The sequence below is a fragment of the Puntigrus tetrazona genome, chromosome 4 (assembly GCF_018831695.1).
Source record: "Puntigrus tetrazona isolate hp1 chromosome 4, ASM1883169v1, whole genome shotgun sequence".
NCBI classification, from domain to species: Eukaryota; Metazoa; Chordata; class Actinopteri; order Cypriniformes; family Cyprinidae; genus Puntigrus; species Puntigrus tetrazona.
The window spans coordinates 1,473,600-1,499,297 of record NC_056702.1 but is presented as its reverse complement, the minus strand read 5'-3'; the positions used below and the strand labels follow the sequence as shown (position 1 = coordinate 1,499,297).

Here is a 25,698-nt window from a genome sequence, read left to right as displayed (position 1 = left end):
GGAAATATGCATATTTCAATACTTCCATTTTGAGTCATTGAATAACTCAATCAACTATTTTGTTCAAAAACACTGATGCATTCAGGGACAAAACATCTGTTTCTTAGAGACGAATCAGACCACACTGGTCATGCGATGTCTTCGATAGTAGAGTTGTGGCACCACCAAATATTTATTGCAGAGTATTTTTTAGAATCATATTCTGTGTGCTTCTCCAGAGGAAAGTATACGCTAGAACCATTAATGTTACTAAAATAATTGTGTTGTTACTATGTTTTGACTTTGTAGAAAAAGTGTTTTTTTCATAGTGCACCTTTATTAGTTATTTTTGGGTGTGTATGCTTCACATGATTTGTAATGGGCCTACAGGTGAAAGCAGGAATCTGCACAGACAGAACTCCACAGAAAGCCCGGCACATTCCCTATGTCTTGCGTGTTTGTTTTTGAAATTTTTAGGTTGATTTGATTTTGCTCTTAGCTATTTATGACTAATCTAAGTTGTGTTTAGCAGTCTCCAGCTAAGTAATTTCTGTTGGCTTTCATTGCTTTTTGCATATTTTAAATGTTAAGAAAACTTGTTGCTTATAAATACATTCATAAAAAAAAAAAAAAATGTGCCACAATATTCAATATTACCCAAAAGCCACATTACAGTTTACTGTAAAGCCTAACTTCCTGTCCTAGAGCAATTTAATCAGTGTGCAGATGATGTAGTGGTGGTCGCCTTGGTAGCAATGTCATTAAAAGCCACCATTAATGTTGTTTTTGCACTTATGCAACACCGATAATCTGACACAGGTGAGCCTGAGTCTGTAGGTTCAGAAGGGTTCATCTCGCTCACATGCTAAAGCGAGAGGGAGTCTTACACAAAGATAGTCTTACCTTAAACGCTAATCAACCGTCACAGCGTATCTAGAATTTTCCCTTTAAGGTACATGACACTCTGATTATAAAGTAGTTCCTGATTCTTTTACGAATCAGTATCAGGCTGTTAAACACACAGTGAGCATAAGGAAGAACATGCAAGTACATTTTCACAGCATCTTATCTTAAACACATAGTTTGGTTGTCTGTTGTTTAAGCATGCAAGGTGAGTAACTGTACATGTGAGTATGGTTTGGTGTCATATATACACCACATGGAGGGCAAGTGGGTCTTTACCTGGACTTGACAGGCGAGTGCAATTTGGTGAAATGTAATCTGAGGATCAAAGCTTGTCCAAGTCCAGTCTGTGGTCAGAACATTTCTGAAGCTTTGCAAACTGCCATATAGGGTCGTCTTTAGTTTCACCTCAGTTCAAAGTTGGTGTTCTTGTGATTTACTTCATCACAGCTACGTTTGGCATGCATCAGGATGGAATTTCATGTCTTTTGCCCTCAGGTGTTTGGATTTTGGAGGGTTCATCGTATGCCCACATTAGACTGGGAGGGACTGCAATACCTACAAAGTTGACTGATTAAGCAGCTGTACACAATGTAGCCAAGTATGCATACTGACAGTGCATGCTAAAAAGTAGAATAGTGTCCATTCAGGGTGAAATCACTTATGTTTTAGCACATGCGGCTGCTCGTCTATGTAGGAGTGGCTGACGTTGCAGTTTGCCAATTGTGGAAACTTAAACACAGTAATTATAGATTGTGACAGGTGTGTGGAAAATAAACCGTCTGTCAGCTTTAACTTGTCATTAATTGGATTTTGCCAGGGCAAAACCATTGAGAAATTTAATGGGCCTACCACAACAGCTACTGTTTGTTAGGTTTGCAAGGAGCAGCCACTACCAAATCATATTTTATGGCTTGTGAATTTGATTTAAGCTTGTTGTAGCTTGAAATTTCTGGCAAAAAAATATATATTTGAAACATAAACCTATTTTACATTCATTTGACCATTGTTCTATTTCTCATGTGGCTCAAGCTGCTTAATTGTCCCTTGTGTCTAAAATCTTATTGTGTCGTTTTGAAATTTGTAAAATTCATTTTATTGAATTATTGACTGTTACACCAAAAGCAACTTGAGGCTAAATCAGTTTTCTTTTCACTTTAAAATACGAACAGATTCTGCTGCTTAATTTCTTTAAATGCTCTTTTTGCAGCATATCAGGCCTATGAATATAATATAAATAAAGAATTACATTTTCCTTTATGAACTCAAAGAAGAGGGAGATTAATCTGTTTCAAGTGGCACTTCATGAAGATGATCTTGCGTTTCATTCACAGTCAGTTACCACACAGGTAAATGTTTATGTTGGATCTTGAACTGAAAGTTGATTTCAACACCCAAAGGGCTGAAGAATGTCATTCGGCAGCCAGTGAGGCTGAATTTTACAGTCTCTTTGTACTTCGCTGCCAACACCAGTAGACATTTTAAAACTCACAAATCAACACTTCTAATACGTATGTGAACACACACTTTTTTAAGTCCTTTCTTGTGCAGATTCATCCTGTCCAATGAGCCATTTTTTTATTTTCAGGGTGCCCTTTTTGCCCACAGATGTCTGATAATCCAGCGGATGGCGATAAGGGTGATAAGAAGACCTTGTGCAACAGTAGTGACACCAAGATCGATGGGCTGAATCCGAGGTTATAGCTGACTCTGATATTATCAGTGCGTGACGTATGGCAAACTGCGTCATCATCTTTGTCTTTGTCCTCTTTAATAATCATTAAAGGTCTTTTTTAGGAGATACAAAGGAGGCCTTATCCATAATCCTTTTGGATTTAATGGCCAAAGATGGTCAGCGATTATGTTTTGTTTATGGGTAAAGGAGGATGAGATGCTTGTTCTCAGTTTTTAAAGAGAATATATTTACTATATTTAAGCAATCACCGAATATATGGAGAAAAGTTGACAAAATGACAAAATCTAAACAACCTTTTTTCACTAAAGGACCTTTAATAGAATGAAAATGTATGCAAGAAAATGTATTTTTGAAAGTTGAGTGAAAGTTTTTGCTATAGCAAGTTTACAGGAATACCATTTTTGGCTCCTCAAGGAACTATTCAGTTAGCAGTACTTAAAAAAACTTAGTGTGAAGAGCATTTAATTAATCTGAAGAACTACAGAGGATTTTTGAAAATCCATGACTTTTAACATGCAATCTTTTGTGGAATGGTATATGCAACCACCAAAGCCAATAAGGAGCCTTTATTCATTCAAGTATATTTCTATCAGATGTGTACTGACTGCAGAAAATGTCACAGAATTACAAAGTGTGAATGTTTTTGTTGAGTAACCTCCATTTGAACCAACTCATAAACTCCTCTACAGAGTTGACTGGCTTGTTCAAAACACTTGGCATCTGTTGTTGTGTTTTCCTGGTTCTCTAAGGTTAAACCTCATTGAGTGACTGAAAGGAAGGATCTCTCCCTCCCTGTAACATTTTTGCTGTTTGATAGTACGTTCACAATGATTAATTGCAGGTGCGCTGTTGTTGTTGATAATGTTGTTGTGTTGGTTTCATAATTCTTTTAAACGTGTTGTACCACATATTGACTTTCATTCGGCTATTGGCAAAAATGTTCCATGGTAACCATAGTAACATACTATATTTAGATATAGATAGTCTGCTGCTTCAGTGGTTTCAAACCTGTCCTGGGGACCCCCAATCTCCACACATTTTATTTGACTCCACACCTAGTTCAAGTATTTGAGACTCAAGTAATGAGCTGACTTGTTAAATCAGGTGTGTTAAATAAGAGAGACGTACAAAATATGCAAAAACCGCACGTATGCTAAGGTCATCAATTTGTTGGTTCATCCATTCAGCCGTACCAGAGTTAGAAACAGACTGAGATGACCTCTTCAGTTGGGTCTCAGTACGGTTGTTTTGTCTGCACCCGAGTGTCATTGCAATATTGGCACTTGCCCAAAAGATCTGCACCAAGTGGGAAAACAAACTTGAGTTCGACTAAGTCTAAGCAAAAAAGACGAGAATACACATTAAAATACTGTATTACTTAAAAAGAATAGTTAAAAAAATTCCTTTGTCAAAAATGAAAATTTGCTGCATCGTTCTTCATCGTAACAGGCTTGGGAAATGTAGTATTTCATCACTTGCTCACCAGTGAATGCTCTGCAGTAAATCCTGGCCATTAAACAGTGCTGTGTTTGTAAGAAACAAATCCATCATTAATGCATTTTAAACTTAAACCATACGAATATTTTTTTTGAAATCTTTGGTTCAGCTATTCCTTTACATTTCTCTTTACATTTGATTGATTTTGATTAACCTTATTTAACTTCTGACACGATTTTATTACACTGCACTGATGCGAGGTAAATGTGCTGTAGGCTGTAAATGCACTGCATTCTTTCCCGTGGATGAAGACAGATGAATGTGAGGAAAAACACAAGAGGTTTTCAGATGTTCCCAATGAGTTTTTATGGTCTCCTGAAGTAGTAACAGCAGTATCGGTTACAGCAGAGTGGTACTTTATCACAGCCTGACGTCATTTAATTAGCTGTGATTTCAGTGCTTAATTTTACTGACTCTTATTTAACCCGATCACCCTATTTAACATTGTCTTGAAGGGCTGAATTACGTTTTACATTTGATCTTGATTTTTCAGATTTTCCCTTATTATGCATTTAAGCACTGAGTAAACTTATTAGTAATTAATAAATGAGTAATTAATTAACTACATGTTCTTATTATATTTAAGTTAGGATTAGTGTTATGCATAATTTATGGTTATTACAATAGTAAGTACAAGAAACCTGTAAATAAAGTGTTAACAAAGTTTAATTCACATTTTAAGTAAATTATTTGTGAAAGGTACTTATTAAGCTGTGCTTTATAAAGCATATATACATTAAAATGTATTGACTTTTAGACATTTATTTCAAAGGAATTCACAGAATGTTTAATTTGGCGCTCTTGCAATTGATGAATGACACATGTAGGAATATCTTCAGCACCGATCTCGTAACTAAACAGCTTTGAGCACATTGCAAAATTAAATGTCAGGATTAATTTACAGGTTTAAATCTGATACCACTCTTGGGCCATGCACCTCTTTTTTTTTTCTTTTTTTCAGTCTCTGTAGACCAAATAATACAAACAATATTTTCAAAACAATTCCAATATCGCATATTGATTTTGGAGTTTTCATCTTTTCAACAAAAATACTTAAAGCCCACTGACTTAATTAGTTTTTCACGCCTCACGTTGAACTCTTGGAGACCCTTCAGATGTAGGCTCAGGTCTTACATCTACAGGTGATGTCACACATTAGACACTTTTGACTGCAGCATGTGATTTAGCGTTTTTTTTCCAAACTGCATGTGTGTGCATGTGTGAATGCGTGTGCATATTTGTGCTTTAGCGGCATGTTCACTGTTCTGTTCCAGCTGTCAATACTTAAATTGTAGTGTAAGGTAATTTAGCCTTAAGGGTCACTGTACAGGTTCTGAGGCATGCTATAGAGTTCATTTCCAAAAAATAAAAAGAAATGCATAAAATACACTGAAAGACTTTATTGAAAGGTCCGTTCTGTACATTGACCTAATTTACTTTGCAGCACTTCTTACTATTCTTTATTGTGCAGTTCTGTTTTATCTGTATTATTGGGCTGTAGCTTAATGTATCCCATGATGCAATTATATGAAATTTACAGGAGAGGAATGTGCCATGAGCATAATATCCTTCAATATCGTATGTGGGACTAACAAGGCATCTGAAAGCTTGTTAATTCAAATCCCCAGGTTTTAATTCTGCGTTTTGCTGTTTTGTCTGTAATCCAGCTTATCGGCTGGTAATATTACATTAGTATTTACTGCATTAGCGGATTTGTCATGGGGTCAGTGCGTCACCACAAATTAATTCTCCATATTACATCATGACTTCCTGTGCTTTTACTTGATTGGCCATCATGATGGGCCATTCTCAGAAAACGTGGGTGCCAGAAATATATTGTATATCTGTTACATTTTTTTCCATATACTATCATTTATGCATTATATTGTTTAGATACATTTTCAAGAATTCAGAAATTCTCTATACTGAACATTCTAATATCAAATACATTTTTCACACATTAAATCGATAACTTTCTAATTTCCTTGTGCTATTGTATCCTGGTTACCATATCCTGCTTTCAAATTAGCCTCATTTTATCTCCATTAAAACGCAGCCATTGAGGGTTTGTCCACCTCCACATCCGAGAGTCTGAATAAAAGCCAGTGGAAACTCACTCCCGCAGTTCTGCTCCGTATTACTTACATTATTTGCATTTGATTATGGAAGATTCTCAGAGCAGCTCAATGAGCGGGTCACTGATGTGTACCTGACCGACCGAAGAGCAGGAACCCAAAGAACGGACGTCATTGTTCACCCTCACACTCGTTCTTCTATGTGTGTGTGTGTGTGTGTGTGTGTGTAGATATCAGGATGTATTTCCCGCCTCCCTCTGTAGTTTTTTTTCTCTTCGGAGGAGACATGGTTACCTGGTGCGTTTGGTTTCCTCTGAGGACATCTAAAGGTGAAAGCTGAGAGCTACAAAGACAGATGCGAATGTGAGGTTGTGATGTCTAGGCAACGGAAAGTATGTGAAAACAGACTTGTTGTGTAACCGCGCATCAGAACAGGAATTCGGGAGGCAGTTTAATTTGGCCTGCGGTCATCATACAGACATGTTGAAGAGAATATGGTGCCGGTTGAAGGAATAGTTCGCCAAAAAGTAAAACTTTGGACCTTTTTCTTCAGTAGAACAATAAAAAGGATTTTGAAACCGTGGTGATTCAAAGAATGCAAGTCAATGGCTACCAGTTCAAAACAACTGAAACACGTGGCTCCTGATGGTACACTGAGGTCTTGAGGTCTGTGCAAAACAAACACAACATTATTATTACCTGTAATTCAGAGCCAAAAGGTCCAACAAATCATTCTTTTGAAACCAGTTCACAGCTTGAGCCAGCGGTTGCTTAAGACTAGTTATTTGCCTTAATATTCTTTAAACATCATTAATTGGGTGCTTTAATGACATAATTGCATAAATGTCACATCATTGCAAGATTGCATAAAAAAACGAGTTTATTGGACTAGAGTGTTGAAAAAAAAAAAAGCAGTTTAAAAGAACCAGTTTGTAGAAAAGAAACATTTAATTGTTTGCCTGTGTTCTGGCTTACTGGTAATAATGTTGTAAATAATGTTCCTGCACTCGTTTATTAATTTTTTTGTTGCCTGTATATTATTAATTTTTGAGTGTACTAAGGAATGATTTCAACCTGTCATTTAGTACTAAAAAGATGCCTCTAAAAAAAAAAAAATACAGTTGGTTTATGTATAGAGATGTCGTTGGTCAACTAGCAGGAGGAGCATTAAGCCTCAATGCCAAGATTCCTCTGGCTCGACTGTCTTTTAATGTCACTCAATAATTTCTCAAGGGACTGTGCTGTGTCCTCATCCCATCAGTGAACTGCTCTCTTCATCTTTTCCCTCCGTTCGGCCTAACTAAAAGCAGAGGGAGAGTGGGAATTGTCCTTTTAAATTGTCAGACTTTTTGACAGCTCGCTCTGTGCAGTTCGGGCAGCTTCTGTGAGGTGGAGAAACTAGAAAGTGGAAATTATTTATAAACGCACGTCCACTGTGGAAGCCAAGAGAGGTTTTGCCATTTTCTCAGGTGCAGTGTTAAATATGTCCATGTTTAGCCCATTTTGGGGGACAGAGAAAGGATATTTATATAAAGGAAGCAGTCGTGTGTTTGGTTGGCAGAATGTTTGCAATAGCTGTGGGAAACTGCCTTCGGCTTTGGTCTTTGTGATACAAAACATACTTAAATGTGTCAACCTTTTGCCAAGAGTAGGGATTACTAACCTTTTTTGCTCCACTAAATGCAAAACATGTATCCTATACAATTTTAAGTAAGGCCAACATTTTAATGGTTTTATCATTTTATTATTTTTATTCATTCATATATTTATATATATATTTATATAATTTAAAAGGTAATTTAATTAATAACAATTTAAATATTTGAAATTTTAAAGATGTATTTATGCGTTTGAATTTGTTTGTGCATTGGTGTAATTTATTATATTAATTATAAGGTTATATTGCTTTTCAAAATGGAAATAAGGCATAGTACATAGTGATTGCATACAAATTATTCTCTAATATTCATGAAGAAACTACATTTTTATAATATTACAAATTTCTTTTTTTCTCTGTCTCTCTTTCACAAAGCTGGAGAAGACATATATATATATATATATATATATATATATATATATATATATATATATATATATATATATATATATATATATATATATATATATATATATATATATAATTACAAATGCAAATGCTTTTTTTAAATTTATCATGATTGTGATGCATTCAAAAATGTATTTATTTAACCAGAAACTGTTTAAAATCAATCAAATACAGTGAATTATGCATGCAAATATTTATTATATACCGATGCGCTGACTCTCTGTACTGATTTTGGACAGTAGATGGTTCCTGCTTACCATATCCTGCGTTCAATAGACTCCTATATTTCTTATACAACAATCTTTCCCACCTGCAATGTCTACATGTGTATTTGTATCGCAGGAGCCACATGCTTGTGCTAACTTGCAGGTACTGGCACAAAATAAGACCAACCACCCAAACATACATTTTCACTGGTAGGAAGTGGCCAATTACTTCCAATATTAGTCTTATTTGTCTCTCTGTGTTTACGTCTGGCGTCATATCCACGTCTTATTCAGCTGTGTGTCGTTGCACCCATTTTAAGAGCAGGGCATTGTTTGCACGAGGAGGGCTGGAACCTCCCTTATGAGCTTATGATTTTTACGTGCTTTGTGTCGTTAAGCACACAGGACAAAATTTACAATGAAACCATTAATCAAATACACAGTCTGCATTAGTTCCCATGCACTGTTTACGAGCCCATGGGGACAAAAAGTCAAAGCGTATGTATACAAGTGCAAATGCACGAACTATTTTAGCCGCAGAAAAAAAGAAAAATCACTCTGCGGGTCACAAACCAGCTGACCTTTTAATAATTGATTTTTATCAGACTATTAAATTTCCATTTGCTGAATGCATGGGTGAAGCTCTTAATGTGTATATGACCTTTCCTGTAGATGAGTCATTGAGTGGGCACGTCCGCTTGATTATAGTTATTATTACCCCAGAGAACAGACCTGTCTGCACTTGTCTGCTCTTTACGTTGACATGTTATGATTGTGTTTGCGTCGCTGAATGACACGAAACCTCTCTTATACAAAGAAAGTTAGTGAATGAGAAACTGAGTGAGTGCAAGAGAGAACAGCAGACCAACAATCAAAAACATTTTGATTCAAATATGTGCATTTCAAAAAATAATTGTGAGATATAAAGTTTTTTTCAGAATTGCAAGACATAAACTCTGAACTGTAATTCTAAAATTCAAAATAATTCTGAAAAGAAAAGCCACAATTGTTAGATATATAGACTCAAAATTTATAATTTTTTTATCTCAATTCTTGCAATTCAAGTTAGAATCGCAAGATTGGAATCCAAAAATAAAAGAAAAAAGTTACTGTATTACAAACTTCGATACTACAACAAACTTTTTAAAAGTGTAGCAGATCTATAACATTTCACGTTCATAAAAGTGACTGTTGATCCTCCCCAGATTTTCAGTATTCCAAGTAAACATTGCTTTTCAAAGCATTTTATTGGCTCTTAGAGCTTTAATATAAAACTCTCACCAGTACACACACACACACACAGATTGTGTAAGCCTTCACTTCCTCACAGAGTAATCCCGCCGGAAATGCAGAGGAAGTGTCATTACGCCCCGTCATGCATGCGTGGATTATAACATGTAGATTATGGCGCAGTTGTGCAGGAGCAGAGCAGAAGAGGACGTCAGAGTGAGATTCACACATGTTGTCCCCGCTCCCATATGACGGGACAGATAAATAATCCATGTCTGAACTGGATTGAGGAATTACTGTGAACGTCGCCCGGTTAGTTAATTAACAAAACGGAAGTGTAAAGTTATTACTGGGTCACTGGGTGGGACAGGAATGGGGTTTTCCACAGGAACTTCAAAGAAGTGGAAAAACAAAAGTCACGTGGCATCCATATCATTTAAAAATATATTTCTATATATGTATAATGTTTTACATTTTCAATATCATGGCTCAGGTTGTTAGCTTGAACTTGATTTTATTTATTATTTTTGAATTATTATGTTTTTATATTATTTAGATGGCAATGAGCTTTCAGCTTTGGATCATGTGATTAGAAAAATACCTTATTTTAATTTTATTCATTATTTTATTTAACTATATTTTTTATTGAAAACCGTGGTCTTGGAACAACTGTAACAACGATGTAACTAAACACAGCAGTCTGCTGCAGTCAGCTACTGAAGACAGAAGATTAACGTTACTTTTATTTTAAAGGAAATGAGCAGATCTACATAAATATGTTTGTGCAAATCATTCGTGATGCAGGTTCATCTACAGATGAATTATGTATTTTTTTTTTTAGGTTTTTTATGACTCTTTGCAAATAACTTTTCCTGGTGAGCCAATTCTGCAAAATAAACAGTCTCATGGAAACAGCTCATCACTCCATGGAAGAGAGGGGCGGGGTCAGCAGAGCTCATTAGCATTTAAAGCAACATGGACTACAATGGCTTGATGAAAACCGCTGATTTTGACAGGGTAAAAAAAAATTATAACAAAAGTATGTTATAGACTTATCAATAATCATATCAACTTCATCATATCAAGCAATACCTTGACGACCAGAAAAACAAGCTCAGTCAGTGACATTATTCATAGGTAAATTTCTGCTTGTCCTGTTCCATGTGAGACAAATTGGCCTCTGAGGAAATCATAGACGGAGTAAATACAAGCAGAACTCGGCATCTTGCCAGTCTCAACGTCTGCTCACGTCTGCCCATTCGATCAGTACACTAAATTCAGACTATTCCAGAATCCCTTGGGAAATCTGCATCCAACATTTTCTCACAAGGACACAGTGATGCATAAATCCAGCACAAATGACACTCCGAGTTTATTTGGGTCTTTGGAGAGATTAAACAATAAACTGGAGCTGGAGGAGTTTTAAGGCCTGTTCATGCGTCTTTTTTTTCTTTAAAAAACATTCAGATAAGGTCAATAAGGTCCCTGTGTGGAAAAGATGATGTTCGATCATGACATTTGTGAATTTGTGTTCTTTCTCCCTTAAGGAAGTCAAAACTCTGGTTACTTTATGACTAACTTTTTTTTTCTGCACGTCTGGGCAAAGAGGGTTAAAATCAAAGTACACATCTGTCTTCTTCTCACATTTGATCTTCATGAAAAACATGAAATTATGTACACTTTATTTATCACTTATTTATTTATTCCCACAATCAGCTTGAAGCCAGCGTGAGGCCGTTTGAAAACTAAGATAGACCAACAGCGACATCTAGTGTTCAATCATTACAAAAACTATAAAACAATTAAATGAGAGCGTAAGGATGCAATAATTTCCCCCCATTTCCCTCAGTTTATAAAATTAACCATAAATTTGGGAAACCCCCAGCTGTAAAGTGTAATAAATACTTGTTTCTTATCACCTGAGGCCTACCACACGGTTGCTATTAATAATGAAACCCATAAACTGCTGGCAACCGCAAACGTGTCGACATTACGCAATAGCTAGGTTCACTATTAAAGGCTTAGCCATAAATATTTCTCCAGCTCTTTGCATGCTCACATACGGAGATACCTCTAAATATATTGTATGGTTATAGGTGTCTGCTCAGGGTTTAACTAGCCTAGTAAACAAGTGTTAACAATGAAACGCAAATATAGGCTACAAGAAATCCAGTAGCTTGCTACTCACCGTATTTATCAGACTTTTACTGCAGTGGGCCTATAATCTCACTGAAATCTGTGAATATCGTTGTTGGCCGTCACATTAACTATAAGGTATCACAGTGGGTCAAAATATTTTAAAGAAAAGGATAAAATGCTTTCAGACTATTTAAAAATAGTTCTCGTGAGATAGCGGCGGCTTTAACCAACCTTTGCATGACAGTATATTTGACATATGATGGTAAAAATTCTTTACAGTACGTAAAAAGTATGGAAGAAATTTGAAATGTGTCCAAAAGCATTATATTCAAAGCAAAAATTATACTCGTTAAATATAAGATAATATAGTATAACGTTAAAATCTAAATTGACAAGTTAAATGGAGGATGTGAGTGGAATAACAGGACTTTAAACAGATGATAAGATAAGGTTTCAAAGAGCCAAATATAGAACCTCTTCAGGCTGAATGCATTTTACATTTTAATAATTCATTAGGCCATTGTAAAGATGGCAGATTAAATTACTTTTGATGTTACATAATAATTTAACCTCACAATTTAAGGCTCAAAAGACTCTCATACAATGATGTGAGTGTGACACACTTGTGGTTATTTCCATTCAAAACAGAATATGCCACTTCATATAACATGCATGCATTTCCATTCAGCCCATCCATTTTATAATATATATTTTACTAATTTTACTACTAATACTACTACTAATAATACTAATATTTTGTTTTTAATCCCAAAGCAAACACAAATTACATATTAGATAGGAAACAACAGAAATAAGTAGAAACTGAAGAGTTTTTTTTTTTTTCGTACTTGCACATCTTTTATTTTCTGTGGGACAACTGTGATCCTCCACTACTCATAAGCACCAAAGATTACTAGAGAGAAGAGAAACATTCAAAGGGACGTTAAATCGCAGGCGAGCATCAGAAAAGAGAACTTAATGTCAACTTGTGTCAATCATGGCAAATGAATAATTTACTAAAGAGAGATCAAAATATGAGTAACATAAAATGCTCGACATGATTGAAAAATGAACATCAGTGTTGTCAAAAACAACAGAAACAAGCGAACATGTAAAATCTGTTGACTTTATATGATTAAATAGTGTGAATGGTTGCTAAAAAATCCTATTGGACTGTGCAATGCAGAATTGCAGCATTTCCTGGTTATTTAGAATGAGTAATTTACATACATTTGATTGTGATTTTCTGAGCTTTGAAGCATGTAAGTAAACATACACAGTGCATTGTAGCGAATACTGCCGACCTGAACATGCAACAAGAGATACTTTCAATGTCGGGTATAATTCCCAGATGTTCATGTAGGGTTTCATTTAAAAAAAAAAAAGAAAAGAAACGGGAAACATCCTTCATAAATTCATGTTATAAACTTCATGGAAGCATTATATTTTCCAATATTTTTCCTAAATGTAATGTTTTAGAGTGTCTGGAAGCATACTAGAGATGTGCTTACATGGTTGGAGTTTTTAAGCCAAACATATTGATATGAAGAATCAAATAAGTGCTCAATTCATCATCGCCGCCTTGTGGTGTTTCCGACATGGTTCATGCTTCTGCTCATCTGTGGAAAGTGCACGTTTGGAGTCCTGGCGTTTGGACCATAGAGGCCCAAGTTTCTGGCGGTGACGGACTTGCGAGGGGTTTTGATGCAAGGGAACGGGGAGAAGATCTGCTGTGGTTTTGGAGGTTCTCCCATCGAAGTAGAAGGGCTTCTTTTGAGGAAGCCTCCACTTTCTGAGCTGGAGGAGTCTGAACCTGGATGGTGGATGGATGGAAGTGAAGCTGAGGCCGTGGGTTTGGGTTCTGGGGGTGGAGTTAGTGTTGGGGTTGGTGCATCAGAAGTTGTTTCTGGTTGTGGAGATGATGTACAGGGATCAGAAGCTGCTTCTGGAGATGATGTACAGGGAGCAGAAGCTGCTTCTGGAGATAATGTAGATGGATCAAAAGCCGCTTCTGGAGATGATGTAGGTAAATCAGAAGCCGCTTCTGGAGATGATGTAGGTAAATCAGAAGCCGCTTCTGGAGATGATGTACAGGGAGCAGAAGCCGCTTCTGGAGATGATGTAGATGGATCAAAAGCCGCTTCTGGAGATGATGTAGGTAAATCAGAAGCTGTTTCTGGTGGTGTACTTGGAATAGAATCTGCTTCTGATGAAGGTTCTGGCTCCAGTTCCAAAGAAGACAACTGCTTGTTGATCTCTTGGAGATCTTCTTCTTTTCCAGTGCTGTGGTCTTGCTGAGAGACAGCTGAGCCTTCGGTCTCAACCTTCTCTTGCTTTTCATCCTCAAGTCTTCCTTCTTCAGATGCTTCTTCTGTTTTGCTCACATCTGTTTGTTCGTCTTCTATTTCTAGCGAGTCATCAAACCCAAGTTGTGCTCGTGCCCTGGCGATGTTCCTCCGGTGCGCTCGCACATGTGTGCGCCAGGGCGAGTGATGTCTGGCCCGCATCATCTGATCCTGGCTGGGTGTGGAGTGGGCTTGAGGACCTCCACCATTGTGGATGATCCCATTCTTTAAGGATCGCTGACCGGGTCTGGGTCTCCTGCCCAGGAGAAGATGGTTGACCACAGGAGAGGGACCGATTTGAGATGGAAGGATACTGGTGGCTGGACACTTATCTGTGAAGAATCAGTATTAGCGAGTAAGAAACCAATAGTAATTGAAAACAGACGGTCATAGTCGGTGTGAAACTGTCTGGAAATTATGCTTCTTCCATAATGTCTCATAAACAGAATTTTTAAGGTTACAAATGTAGGACTGGGTATTGTGGCATCAGTAAAAAAAGAAATGTGTTTTCTAAGACTGACAAATTTGTTAAAAGACAGAAGTAAATTATAATAAAGATATTCTATATTCTGTGTTTGTGTTCTGAAAATAAATAGGCCCTGTTATGAATTCAAGTTGACTTTTATTCTCTTTTATTCTATTATTCTTCATTATAATATCCTTTTTTATTTCTGCATGCTGCCCATTACATGTGCCTATATTTTAAGGAATGTAAATGCAACAGTAATTAACAAGCTTTAGTATTCACCAATCCCCTGCAAAGCAAAGATCTGCATCTGAAAAGCCTGCGTTAATTAATTCAACTGTCACCAAAATGCCATAGAAGTGTGATTTATTGCATTGTACAGCAGCAGACCCGACACCGATCAAAGCAGCTCTACTGCACCAATTATCTAGAATGAAACCATAGTTCGCCCATAAAAGTATCAGTACCAATGTGGCGCTTCTGCTGCTTACTGGCTTGATGAGGTTCAATAGTTTCAGCTTCCACTCGAGGTCCTGGGAAAAAACGCCACAACACACTGACCAACACTACACACCATCCCTTCTGTCTCCTCCTGAACTCATTATTAAACGCTCAAAATAAAGGCCCTGTACCTGTGTGGATGTACAGCAGCCCGGCCTGTTGCTGTTGTTTCTGTTTGATGCGCGAGTACTGTTTCTTCAGAGCGCTAATGTCTGTGCTCATGCGTTCCAGCATCATGCTGTTGATGGCCGCCTGGTGCTCGGCCCGGCCTGCTCCAACTGCCCCGGGACTCAGCTCTGCCATGTTACTACCGTGTGAGCTCTGGTCAGCTCGCTGATCTGCAGGCCATGAAACATCCAAAATGAAAACGCAAGAATATCTGAGACACGTTTTATTGGGCAACTTGAGCTCCTTTCCAAACCTTTTCACTTTGTTTAGTTAGACTGGTACTGAAGGCTGTAATTAAGCACAGCCGGAATGTTTCAACCCACCTCAGATACGACAAGATCTAACAAATGCATTGAGAATTAAACCCATTTGAGGACAAATTCAGGCAGGATTGGGAAGGTTTTGCCAAGGTTCTGTTGGCAGAGTGAGCTACACTGAGCTCTCCATGAGATCACCCTTATTTTGACACTTTGAGACTTAAGCATGAAACATCTTGTACATTTGATAAATTCCTGCGTTCATAAGGATATAAATCATGAAGCAGGAGTGATGTTTGTAACCTCACAGACTGCGCTATTAAATCTGCTTTTAAGTTTTTGGCTTATGAAAGGTAGTTACACACAGACCTTTAAGGTGCTTTTGGTATCTTTGGATCTCAGGGGCCAGAAGTCCTCCAAGAGGCCCTAGGCAACCCAGAGCGGTGACAATAGAGTCTTCATCATCCATATCAGCATCATCATCACTCTCCCATCCATGCATTGCTAGACTATATGTGGAGGAAAAAAGAACTATATCATGAATAAAATAAAATAAAATAAAATATGACACATTATAAATGTAAAAAGAAAAAGTAAAAAAACTGAAAAACATAATTTAATCTGCATGATTTAGTGAAGTAAAAAAAAAATATTAGTTCTTGTATTTATTAATAAAACAATATTATATTTTACGAATAGAAACAAAAGTAATAAATCTTTACACATATAAAATGAAAGTAATCGATACAATTGAAAAATACATTTTAAAATTGCTTAAAAATAAATAAATAAATAAAATGATAATAATTTTTATAATTCTTTTAATAATAAAATGATAAAGAATTCAAATAAGAAGATAAAATGAAAACAATGATAAAGTGGAAAGCATGGCAATTATGAAATAAAATACTTAAACTTGAAAAAAGTATTCAAAATACTATATAATTAAATATTTCCAAAGAAAATAGAAAAAAATGAAAAACAACAACAAAAGAAAATGCTATTAAAATAAAATTACTAATCTATATACATGCAAAATATCAGTAATAAATAAATAATAATAAAAGAAAACAATTTAATTAAATCATGTAATTAAATAATTGAAATAAATGTTAAAATAATTTTTGCATTGTTGCCTTTCTACATCTCCTCTTAAAAGTCAAAAATGATGTTTAAATTGAGTATAACATTTGTAAAGATACGGCAGAACATTTGCATTTGATATCTGCATGCCAATATACACACATGTGCCATAAAACAACACCCTGCAGTCATGTTCACGTGTTCTGACCAATAAACTCTCACGGATGCCATCTGTGCTGTGGGCGTTGAGTGTCTTCAGCTCTCATACCTGCTGTTTGCTCTGACAGGGGTTGGGAACGGGGTGATGTTGTAGGTGTATTTCTCCCTGAGCTCAGCCAGCTGGGGGAACGGGAACGGGGCCATGGAGTAGACCGTCTGTCACGATTAAAAACACATGCTTTTACCCCCAAATCTACGGCATTTTCAACACTTGAAAATTACAATTGATTTAGTCACATGATACGGTTTATATATAATTAATGACATTAATTATTCAAGATGCTTACCTGCATGAGTTCATTTGAGTCGATAAGGTTGTTCTCCAGCATTTCCTGTGTCAGGCAGCCCATAATGCTATAAAATTCATCGGCAGTCTGGCACTCCTCAATTCGTCTGAGAAAGATATAAAGAAATTATTTCATATTTAATTTATGGTCACATTTTTCTTTGGAATCTGAGCTATCCGGCCACTCTCTTTCATGGACAGACGATTGATAAACTTACTCTCCGAGTTTGGCCCAGATGGCGAGAGCTACACGCAGCAGCATTTCGGAGCCCTCGAAGAAGACCGAGTCCCAGATCTTCAGCACGGTGTGATGCGGCAAACAAGTGGCAAACATGGTCAGAAACCACTGCATGGTGAAGACGTTGGTGAGCGGAGGCTCATAGCTCCCTGAAACACAGTGCTGACACAATGCAGTCGACCTGGAACAGATATAGCTCTTTTGCATTCATATGCTGCATATGAACAGGGTTGCTACACACCTCCTCCTTCCCGATTGGCTACTTTCTGGAGATGGTGGAGATGCTGAGAAAGTTCTGGAAGCTTCAGTCGCAGGAGATCTCTGAACACAGCCATGTCCACTGAGAGGGCACGCAGGTTATTGGCGAAGTAACTATCGGGAAGCACTTTATCAATCAAATAGATCATCACCTTTAAAAAAAAAAAAACAATAAGAAAAGATAATGAATTTTAGCATATTTTCTTGCTTATATAATAAGTAGTGCTGGATTCATCTCGATTAATTGCATCCAAAATATAAGGTTAAATACACACACATGCACATATAAATTAAAGACATATGTAATGGTTATGTATTAAATATATTTATGCATATTATATGAATACAAATATATAAATGTAAATATGTTCAAAATATATACTGTTTGTGTGTGTCCTTATATATACACATAATAATTATACACAGCACACACACATATATTATATAGACAGATGTCTAGATGAATGTCTGTAACTAGATTTGATTAATTGCTGCCCAGCACTAATAATAATAATATAGTAATATGAATGCATCAAATATAAAAAAAGAAGAAAAATAAAGGAACTAAAAAAGAAAACAAAAATAAAATAAAATCATGCATGTAATAACTGCATTTATAATTTTAAAAAATAACGTTAATAACCATTTTTAAATAAAACAAACAAAAATTATGATAATTATATAAATCAAATAAAATCTTATTTTTTAATTAAAATAAATGAATAACAAAACAAAAAAAAAAATCACATAACACATATGTGTGTTATATGTATGTTGGATAACTGCTTGATAAATAATTTATAGATGATGTTACAATTCTAGTTGCAAATAAAATCAAATAAAAATTAGGGCATCAAGCAAGGCTACAGAGGCCACCCCTTTGCATCCCCAAGAAGGAATCAAAAATAAGTGAATAACAGACAAAAAATAAATGTTTTTTTTTAATTAACATAAGCGTCTAGGCAAACCTTCAGAGCATCTCCTTCATTTCCCTCTGTGACCTCCAGGATGAGGGCGGCCAGAACATTGAAGCCCTGACAGTATCCCACAGTCTTGTTCCAGCGAGCGTACGCCAGCAGCACCCGCTTCAGCACCACACGGTCCTGCTCCGCCTCCTGGCCACAATATGAACTGCAGCCCGTCCTGTGCAGGTCCTAAACGAGGGGGGAAACAGAGTGTTACAGGTCTTATGTAAATAAGCACGCTGAACTTTGCTCAGTTGTGATCACGTGCCTTTTAGGTCACCGGTCTCTCTCATCCAGAGCTACACAAACACACCTGCTGATACATTGTCCACCAACTGACGCACTACAATGAGCAAATATCCTGCTGCTTCATACAACCTTTTATCTGACTTTAATCTGTCCATTAAAGATCTCTGATGCTAAACACCTGCTCTAAAGCCACAATATAACTAACCGATATCATTTATAAATGAAAAAATAATTAAATTTTTTTTCTGCAAAATATAATTACATTGCATTTTTGAGTTACCTTACAATTCTGGTGACTTTTTTCTAAACAATTAGGAGAACATTGTCCAAATTGTAATAAACTTGTAAAATTGTCTGAAAAATATATAAAAAATTATAACACCTTCACAATTTGAATTCCCAAAGTGTCATCATCTGGGTTGCTGCGATCATTGAAGGCAAATCTCATAGTTTTCTCCCAGTCTATGGAGATGCTGTGGAGGTACTGGTCAGCCAGGGTTAGCCATACCTATAACAACAACAAAAAAAACATACATTACAGGCTGTCACAGTTAGGAAAACACTGGCGTTGTCTGAAAACAGATATTTCCAGCACACTTACCCTCTTCCTCCACTCTTTGGGAATCCCTACTGGGAGTCTGGCCACTGCCTTCAGAGCGTCGTACCACTGCAGAGCAAAAGAAACACAAACCACAATATTCATTTCTATTTATGGAGAGTTTGACGTATCTTCAACGGTGGGCAGCTAATACATACTTGCTGAAAGCCGTTTTTCCCTAAAGAAGGTTCGATAGTGAACTTCAACCTGGTGTCCACCCCTGAAATGAGAAAAAACAGTGAACATTACTGAGATGACTACAAACATGTCCGCTGGTGCTGCAGGCACCTCAATAACAAATGAATGAAGGCACTGCTAAAAATCTAAAATGAAAATGTCCATTTAAAATGCACAGACAAGTAGCCTACTTAAATAAGAACAAAAGAACGTTTTATTTAGAAAAATGATGTAATATCATCAAATTTGTGAACAAGTTTTCTACATTTACATTAATAAGGATTGTTTTCACTTAGTTGCTCGTTATATGGCAGGCAGGTAACCTAACTGGGTTTTTTTTAAATCACTTCTTTATCTAACGGGAAAAATACTAATAAAGAAACAAAAATGACTGGAAACGATTATTATCGATCACGAGAAAGCAAACGCGGGATATGAAGTGGTTGATGAATGTCGCTGTTCGTTGCAGAGCAGTGCTGAGTCCCACTTCCGCCTGCGTTTTTCTTCCGGAAACACGACACTATCGTGTAGCAGGACGAAATAAACTTTTTTTTCCTCTGTTGAAACATCATATTTCGCCGTGAAGGGTGATAACAACACGATGAATTCTTTACAGTGCTGTATTTTTTCAAAGTAGCCATTGCTAAAGATGCTAAATGCTGTCAAACGCGCATGTAAATAACTCTACCTCAGCAACACGAAAGCGGCTACTTCTCCCACAGCCTTTATTTTCTGGTAAATAAAAACGAATAAGCACTAACCCGAGTGCGTCTCCGTCATAGTCCCGTGCGACAGGTTAAATAAAAATCAGGAGTAGAACGGCGCCATTTCTGCATTTCACTCGTCAGCTGGAGCTGTTCCGGATTAACCTACATGATTACAGTCCTCCTACTGCACTCGTGCTCCATTACACGACACGACACGACACGAGGCTCTGAATGAAGAGCAGCTGGCATGTGCAGTGCAATACACCTTTTATATTAAATTTATTTACCCTAAAACTTTTAAAACAATGACCAGTAAAAATACATTAATTCATTAATCACATTTAAAAGTGAGCATAGTCTAATATTTATTTAGTAACAAATCCTTAAGGGACTAAAATAAAACGAAAAAAAAATTATATATATATATATATATATATATATATATATATATATATATATATATATATATATATATATATATATATATATATATATATATATAGAAAATTACAAAACTGAATACAACATAATACGGGAAGGCCTTTTAGGTCACCTAATTATCACAAAAATACAATTCTGCATTCAGCGCCATTGCAAATAAATAGGCAAGGAAAACCTAGCAACAGTTCTGTCTTTTATGAAACATACGGCAAAGATTAATGCATAAAAATAACAGTAGTAAAAGGTGTTATTCACCTGGCTCGAGGGTGCACAGCAGGCGCGGCGCTCTTCTAGAGATGCCGTTGCGTTTCTTCAGCACATTACTGATAATATTACCGACTCCTCCAGCTGCATTCTGCCGTTTCACGCAAGCCCTCGACCTCTTAGAAGAAACAAACCTTTCCTGCTTCATCTCCGGAAAAACCCGAGGGTTCCGTTCGACCGCGCATTTACAACGATCTCACCCCGAGAATCATTTCATCTAAAAACAAATCCTACGCGTTATGATCAACCCGATCGATAAATCAGAGAAAAGAAACACATTCGCGCATCCTTTTCCCCTCACACGTGATGATGCATGTCTATACGCGAAGCGCGAACTCTAAGTAGAATTCTAATTCTAATTAGAGTAAAAGCATCGGATGCGATCGTAAAGAACGCGGAGGACGAGGAAGGTGATGAGAGCGTCTCACACCCACATATGAGCGTCACATTCCGGGTTGAGGGGGAGGAGGGACCGCTGGAGCTCTGGAGGACGGGCTACAGACCACAAACAGCTGAAGAAACAATGGCCTTAACAACCTCAGCCTTAATCTTTAACAAGGAGGAAGGAGGAAATAAAATACTATATGCAGGAAGACAGAAGCAGAGCTTTTGGTTTCTACAAAAATAATATTAATAAAATAAATACATAATTTAATCTTATTTATTTATTAAAAATAAAAAAGCTGTGAAAAGTACTTTTTCAGAGTGAAGAACATTTTTAAAAATTAAAGAACTTTGGTTTAATGGAGAGATTCTATAAATGCTCTTCATAGGAAACCACAGATTCCAATAAAGAACCCTTACTTCCTGTTTTAGTACCTGATTAGATTAAAGTCCTGGGATAAGAACAAGGATAAGATGGTTTAATCACTATAAACTTAGTCAATTTACAAAAACTGTTTAAATGTTTTACAAAAGGAACAATAAGGTAAATAAGATACATCTGATCATTAATATTTTATGACTGCTCAAAAGTTTACCTGAACTGTCCCATGAATAAATAGTTTTGATACAGAAAATTTATTTTTTTTTTCTATTGGATGATAAGCCTTCTAGTATATTTTCTGACATGCATTTAGTGAGAAAACAACAGTGATAAACCATGACACAAATAAAAAAAAAAAAACTGAACCACAAGCATTCACATTTACTAAGTGACACCTCTTGCATTAAGAAAGGACAATGACATGAAGGGTAACCATGCAGAGCTATTGATTAGATGTGATTTCATACCGTACCTGTTTGACAGTATTTGTCACGCTGCATGTAGATAAAATGAAGGGAAAAAAACATTAAAAGACGCAAGCTGCTGTACTTGTTGGACATGCTTGTGCCTGAATCAAACGCATGAAACAAAAGCACCCAATGCATCCAGATGTGTAAAGGAATTATTACTGCAAATGTAAATTTAAAACCAATACAACATTACATGAAAGAGTCATACACTCATTGCCTCCAAATAGATCGAATTTCAGGTGATATTAAACATAGTCTGTGTTCTGAATCTAATGCAAATAATTCAGTTAGTAAAATGAAAAGAAGTCCATCCAGTGATAGCGGTGAGTTATTTGAGAGCACTGCCTTCTAAACTAGAACAAGGTGAAGAAAAAAAAAAAGACATTTGATATATGGGACACAGAGCTCTTCAGCTGCCGCTAAACTATATTAATAGGAATAATTAATCGCAAAACTGAACATTTTCTGAAGATTTACTCATCTTCAGGCCATCCGAGATGCACATGAGCTTGTTTCTTCAGCAGGAAAGATTTGGGGAAATTTACAATCGCTTTCTCAGCAATGGACCTTCTGCAGTGAATGGGTGCCATCAGAAAGATGCAAACAGCCCATAAAAATATCACAATGACCCACGTGACTCCAGCCCATTAATTAATGTCTTGTGATATTTGTTTAGAACGGTTTTGGCCTATTCTTACTTGTAAACAGCGCTCAATTCAGACGGGACTACCTTTGCACTGGAGAAAACAATATCATGGAAAGAGGATTCATATTTCATCTGAAAACAACGGTTGGAAGTTAAAAACTTCTTAATAATGAATTTGTTTCTTACAAAAGATCGGCTTTTCAACTTTTCCCCAGATGTTAGTTGATTAGAGATGTTTTCAATCAGCTGTTTGAAGTCTCATTCTGACGGCACCCATTCACTGCAGAGCATCCATTGGTCAGTGAATGATATAATGCTGCATTTCTCCAACTCTGCTCCATTAAGAAACAAACTCATCTACGTATATTTCCAGCATTTTTATTTTCAGGTGAACTATTCCTTTAAGGAATAACAGGCATCAAGCGTCAGTGAAAGCGAAGACGTACTTTCGATCTAGAACACATTAGTCTTCAAATAGCAAAGAAAGCCTTTTGTAATATAACGCTGACCACTTCAAAGACATAATGACCGGATGAGCAGTGAAATGAGAGAATGATTTGTAATTACGTCTTTTCTGGGAGACGGCTTGCAGGCAGGCCGTGACTATATCACAGTTCTTCTGAAACTTCTGCCGAAGTCTGTCCTTCCTCTTGACCTGACGCACCAGTTTGGCTGACTGTACACCAATACGATACTTCACTTCCTGAATGATCCACTTCAGCTCCTCTGGACCTGAGCGCAAAATAAAGCTGCTTTAAATCCATCTGAAATTTCATAGAACTTTAAAAAGCACACAAATCTCAAATGAATGCAAAAACTTATGTAGACAGATTATGATCATTAAGATTGACTTAACACTGTATACATGTGTACTAAAGACCTCTGTATGTAAATTATCATTATGGCCCACAAAGAACCAGAGCACCTGAGACAACAGTTAAATTACTTTAGCAAACAAAGAGTAAAGATTTAACTGTCTCTCAGAGTGCCATTATAACTGGGTCAGTTCTGCAATGTGGCAAAATATACTTCATAGAAATCTGTTTCAAAGAACCTTATATCGATCTATTATTTATTTTAAAATTGCTTAAGAGTAGTGCCACTTTAGATGCAAACGCACAGCAAATATAAGATTAAAAATTAAAAAAGACTGAAAAAAATGGTGTGAAATGTCAAAAAGAAACATCTAGACTAAAACATCTAGATAAAAAATATGAGTTCTCAAAAAAGGAAAGATTGTTCTTATAAAACTTAATAATGTATATTTATTTGATTAAAAACATAGTAAAAAAAAAACTAAACAAAAACACATTACAATTATGTGTATAATATGTAGGATCATGTGACACCGAAAACTGGAATAAAGATTCTGACCATCTTTGACCACAGGAATTAATTTAATAATTTTAGATTAATATACAAAACAGTTACTTTAAACTGTAATATTTCACAATACTCCAGATTTTACCGTTGTTGTTTTTTTTAAATGCAGCCTTAGTGAGCATAAGAGACTTCTTTCAAAAACATGAAAATTTGTATTATTCCAAACGTTTTTAATAACGACATTGTATGATTCACATAAATTAGAATAAATTGACAGCTTGAGTCTAATGCAACTTCCGTTGAAAAAGAAAGCAGCGCTCACCTTTTTGAGCCAGGTATTTCATCTGATGGCGCCTCGTGTGCTTCTCCTGAAGTTCTTGGAGAAAGTTGGAGCCAGTGTTACTCCTGCCCAGGAAGGCATCTGAGCTGGAGGCTTCGGTCGAGCTGTCCACCCCTCTGACATTATTACTGTATGTGTCATAGAGCTCCACTAGCAGACAGTCCACTATAGATGATGCTCGGGACGCTCTCTGATCCTCTTCATCCGAATACACACCTGCTTCACCTCCTCCTCCCTCCATGCGGATCTCTCCAGCTGCTGCTCCATGAGGCACTTGCGCGCACTCGCATAGTGATACCGGGGCTGTTTTGGCGCACTCACGGTTTCCGTCCGAAACCGAAGGTCCCTTCGAAGCCCGTTTGTGAAACGACGAGAAGCCGTCAAGGTACGACGCACCTGAGCTGAGAAAAACTCCGCTCTCCTCCTCCGAACAGATGTCACATATGTCTATCTCCTTAAGTTCCTCTTTGGCCACTTCCACCCCAGACATGTTTTAGCCCTCTTTACAGTTCGACATCACACATTCGTGCACGCATGCTGCTCATAGCTACAAACCAAAGAGTATTTTAGATGAATCAATAAGGAACTGGAGTTCCGGGTGTGTTCCATTCCTTGAGCGGGGTTGGCAGCGCCTTTCCCAGGCTCCAGTTTCCTTCCTTCCTGGTCTAAATCCTGATTGCACGCCCCTGCAGCGGGAATAGTTCAACCCACCTCCGAAACTTTTTAAACAAAGTTTTTAAACGACAGGCGAATGAGAAATATACAGCTTTTGCTTTTTCACTGCAACAACTACTTATCCGTTGTTTGTAAATGAACGTGTCCAAATAAATACATAAATAGCATCCGATAAAAACTACGTTTATAATAATATCATGTATATGGATATATCATTATAAATACATTGTTGAGAGCTTAATTTACTAATAGTAAATGTACATACACGTCAGTATAACTATTATTTATTTAACTAATTTAATTAAGTAAATCTTATATTTTTCAAGGTAAAGTAAGTTACTAAAATATCGTTAAAATATATATATATATTTTTTTTTTTATATATGGGTACAGGTCCTCTACGGATTTTAAAATTAAAGCGAGAAGCTGCATTAGAATTATATCGTATATTATTAACATACAACTT

At 36.5% G+C, this 25,698-nt stretch overlaps 1 protein-coding gene across 5 annotated transcripts; it reads right to left on the bottom strand.

Moving 5' to 3' along the window:
• Window positions 1-12,620: 12,620 nt before the first annotated feature.
• tbc1d30 (TBC1 domain family, member 30) lies at window positions 12,621-25,545 on the bottom strand. Of its 5 annotated transcripts, XM_043236681.1 has the most exons (14): window positions 24,540-25,545; window positions 23,462-23,626; window positions 19,582-19,643; window positions 19,427-19,492; window positions 19,208-19,333; window positions 18,580-18,765; window positions 17,595-17,763; window positions 17,334-17,502; window positions 17,117-17,222; window positions 16,879-16,985; window positions 15,897-16,036; window positions 15,234-15,440; window positions 15,069-15,134; window positions 12,621-14,467 (listed from the first exon to the last, which is right to left on the bottom strand). In XM_043236681.1, exons 1-14 carry the CDS (start codon window positions 25,045-25,047, stop codon window positions 13,362-13,364), a joined length of 3,183 nt encoding a protein of 1,060 aa, XP_043092616.1. In that variant the 5' UTR covers window positions 25,048-25,545; the 3' UTR covers window positions 12,621-13,361. The 5 variants fall into 5 exon arrangements, with proteins under 5 accessions (XP_043092616.1, XP_043092617.1, XP_043092618.1 ...); XM_043236682.1 differs by lacking the exon at window positions 15,069-15,134 and having other exon boundaries at window positions 24,540-25,513; XM_043236683.1 differs by lacking the exons at window positions 23,462-23,626; window positions 24,540-25,545 and adding an exon at window positions 21,004-21,477.
• Between the last annotated feature and the right edge of the window lie 153 nt (window positions 25,546-25,698).

Excerpts from the sequence above, each read along its gene's own strand:
- tbc1d30 (XM_043236681.1), bottom strand. The coding sequence starts at position 25,047 with ATGTCTGGGGTGGAAGTGGCCAAAGAGGAACTTAAGGAGATAGACATA. Across the intron at positions 19,493-19,581 it reads GGAAAAACGGCTTTCAGCAA|TGGTACGACGCTCTGAAGGC; the intron begins GTATGTATTAGC and ends TTTGCTCTGCAG. Across the intron at positions 15,135-15,233 it reads GCTGCTGTACATCCACACAG|GACCTCGAGTGGAAGCTGAA; the intron begins GTACAGGGCCTT and ends GTTTTTTCCCAG.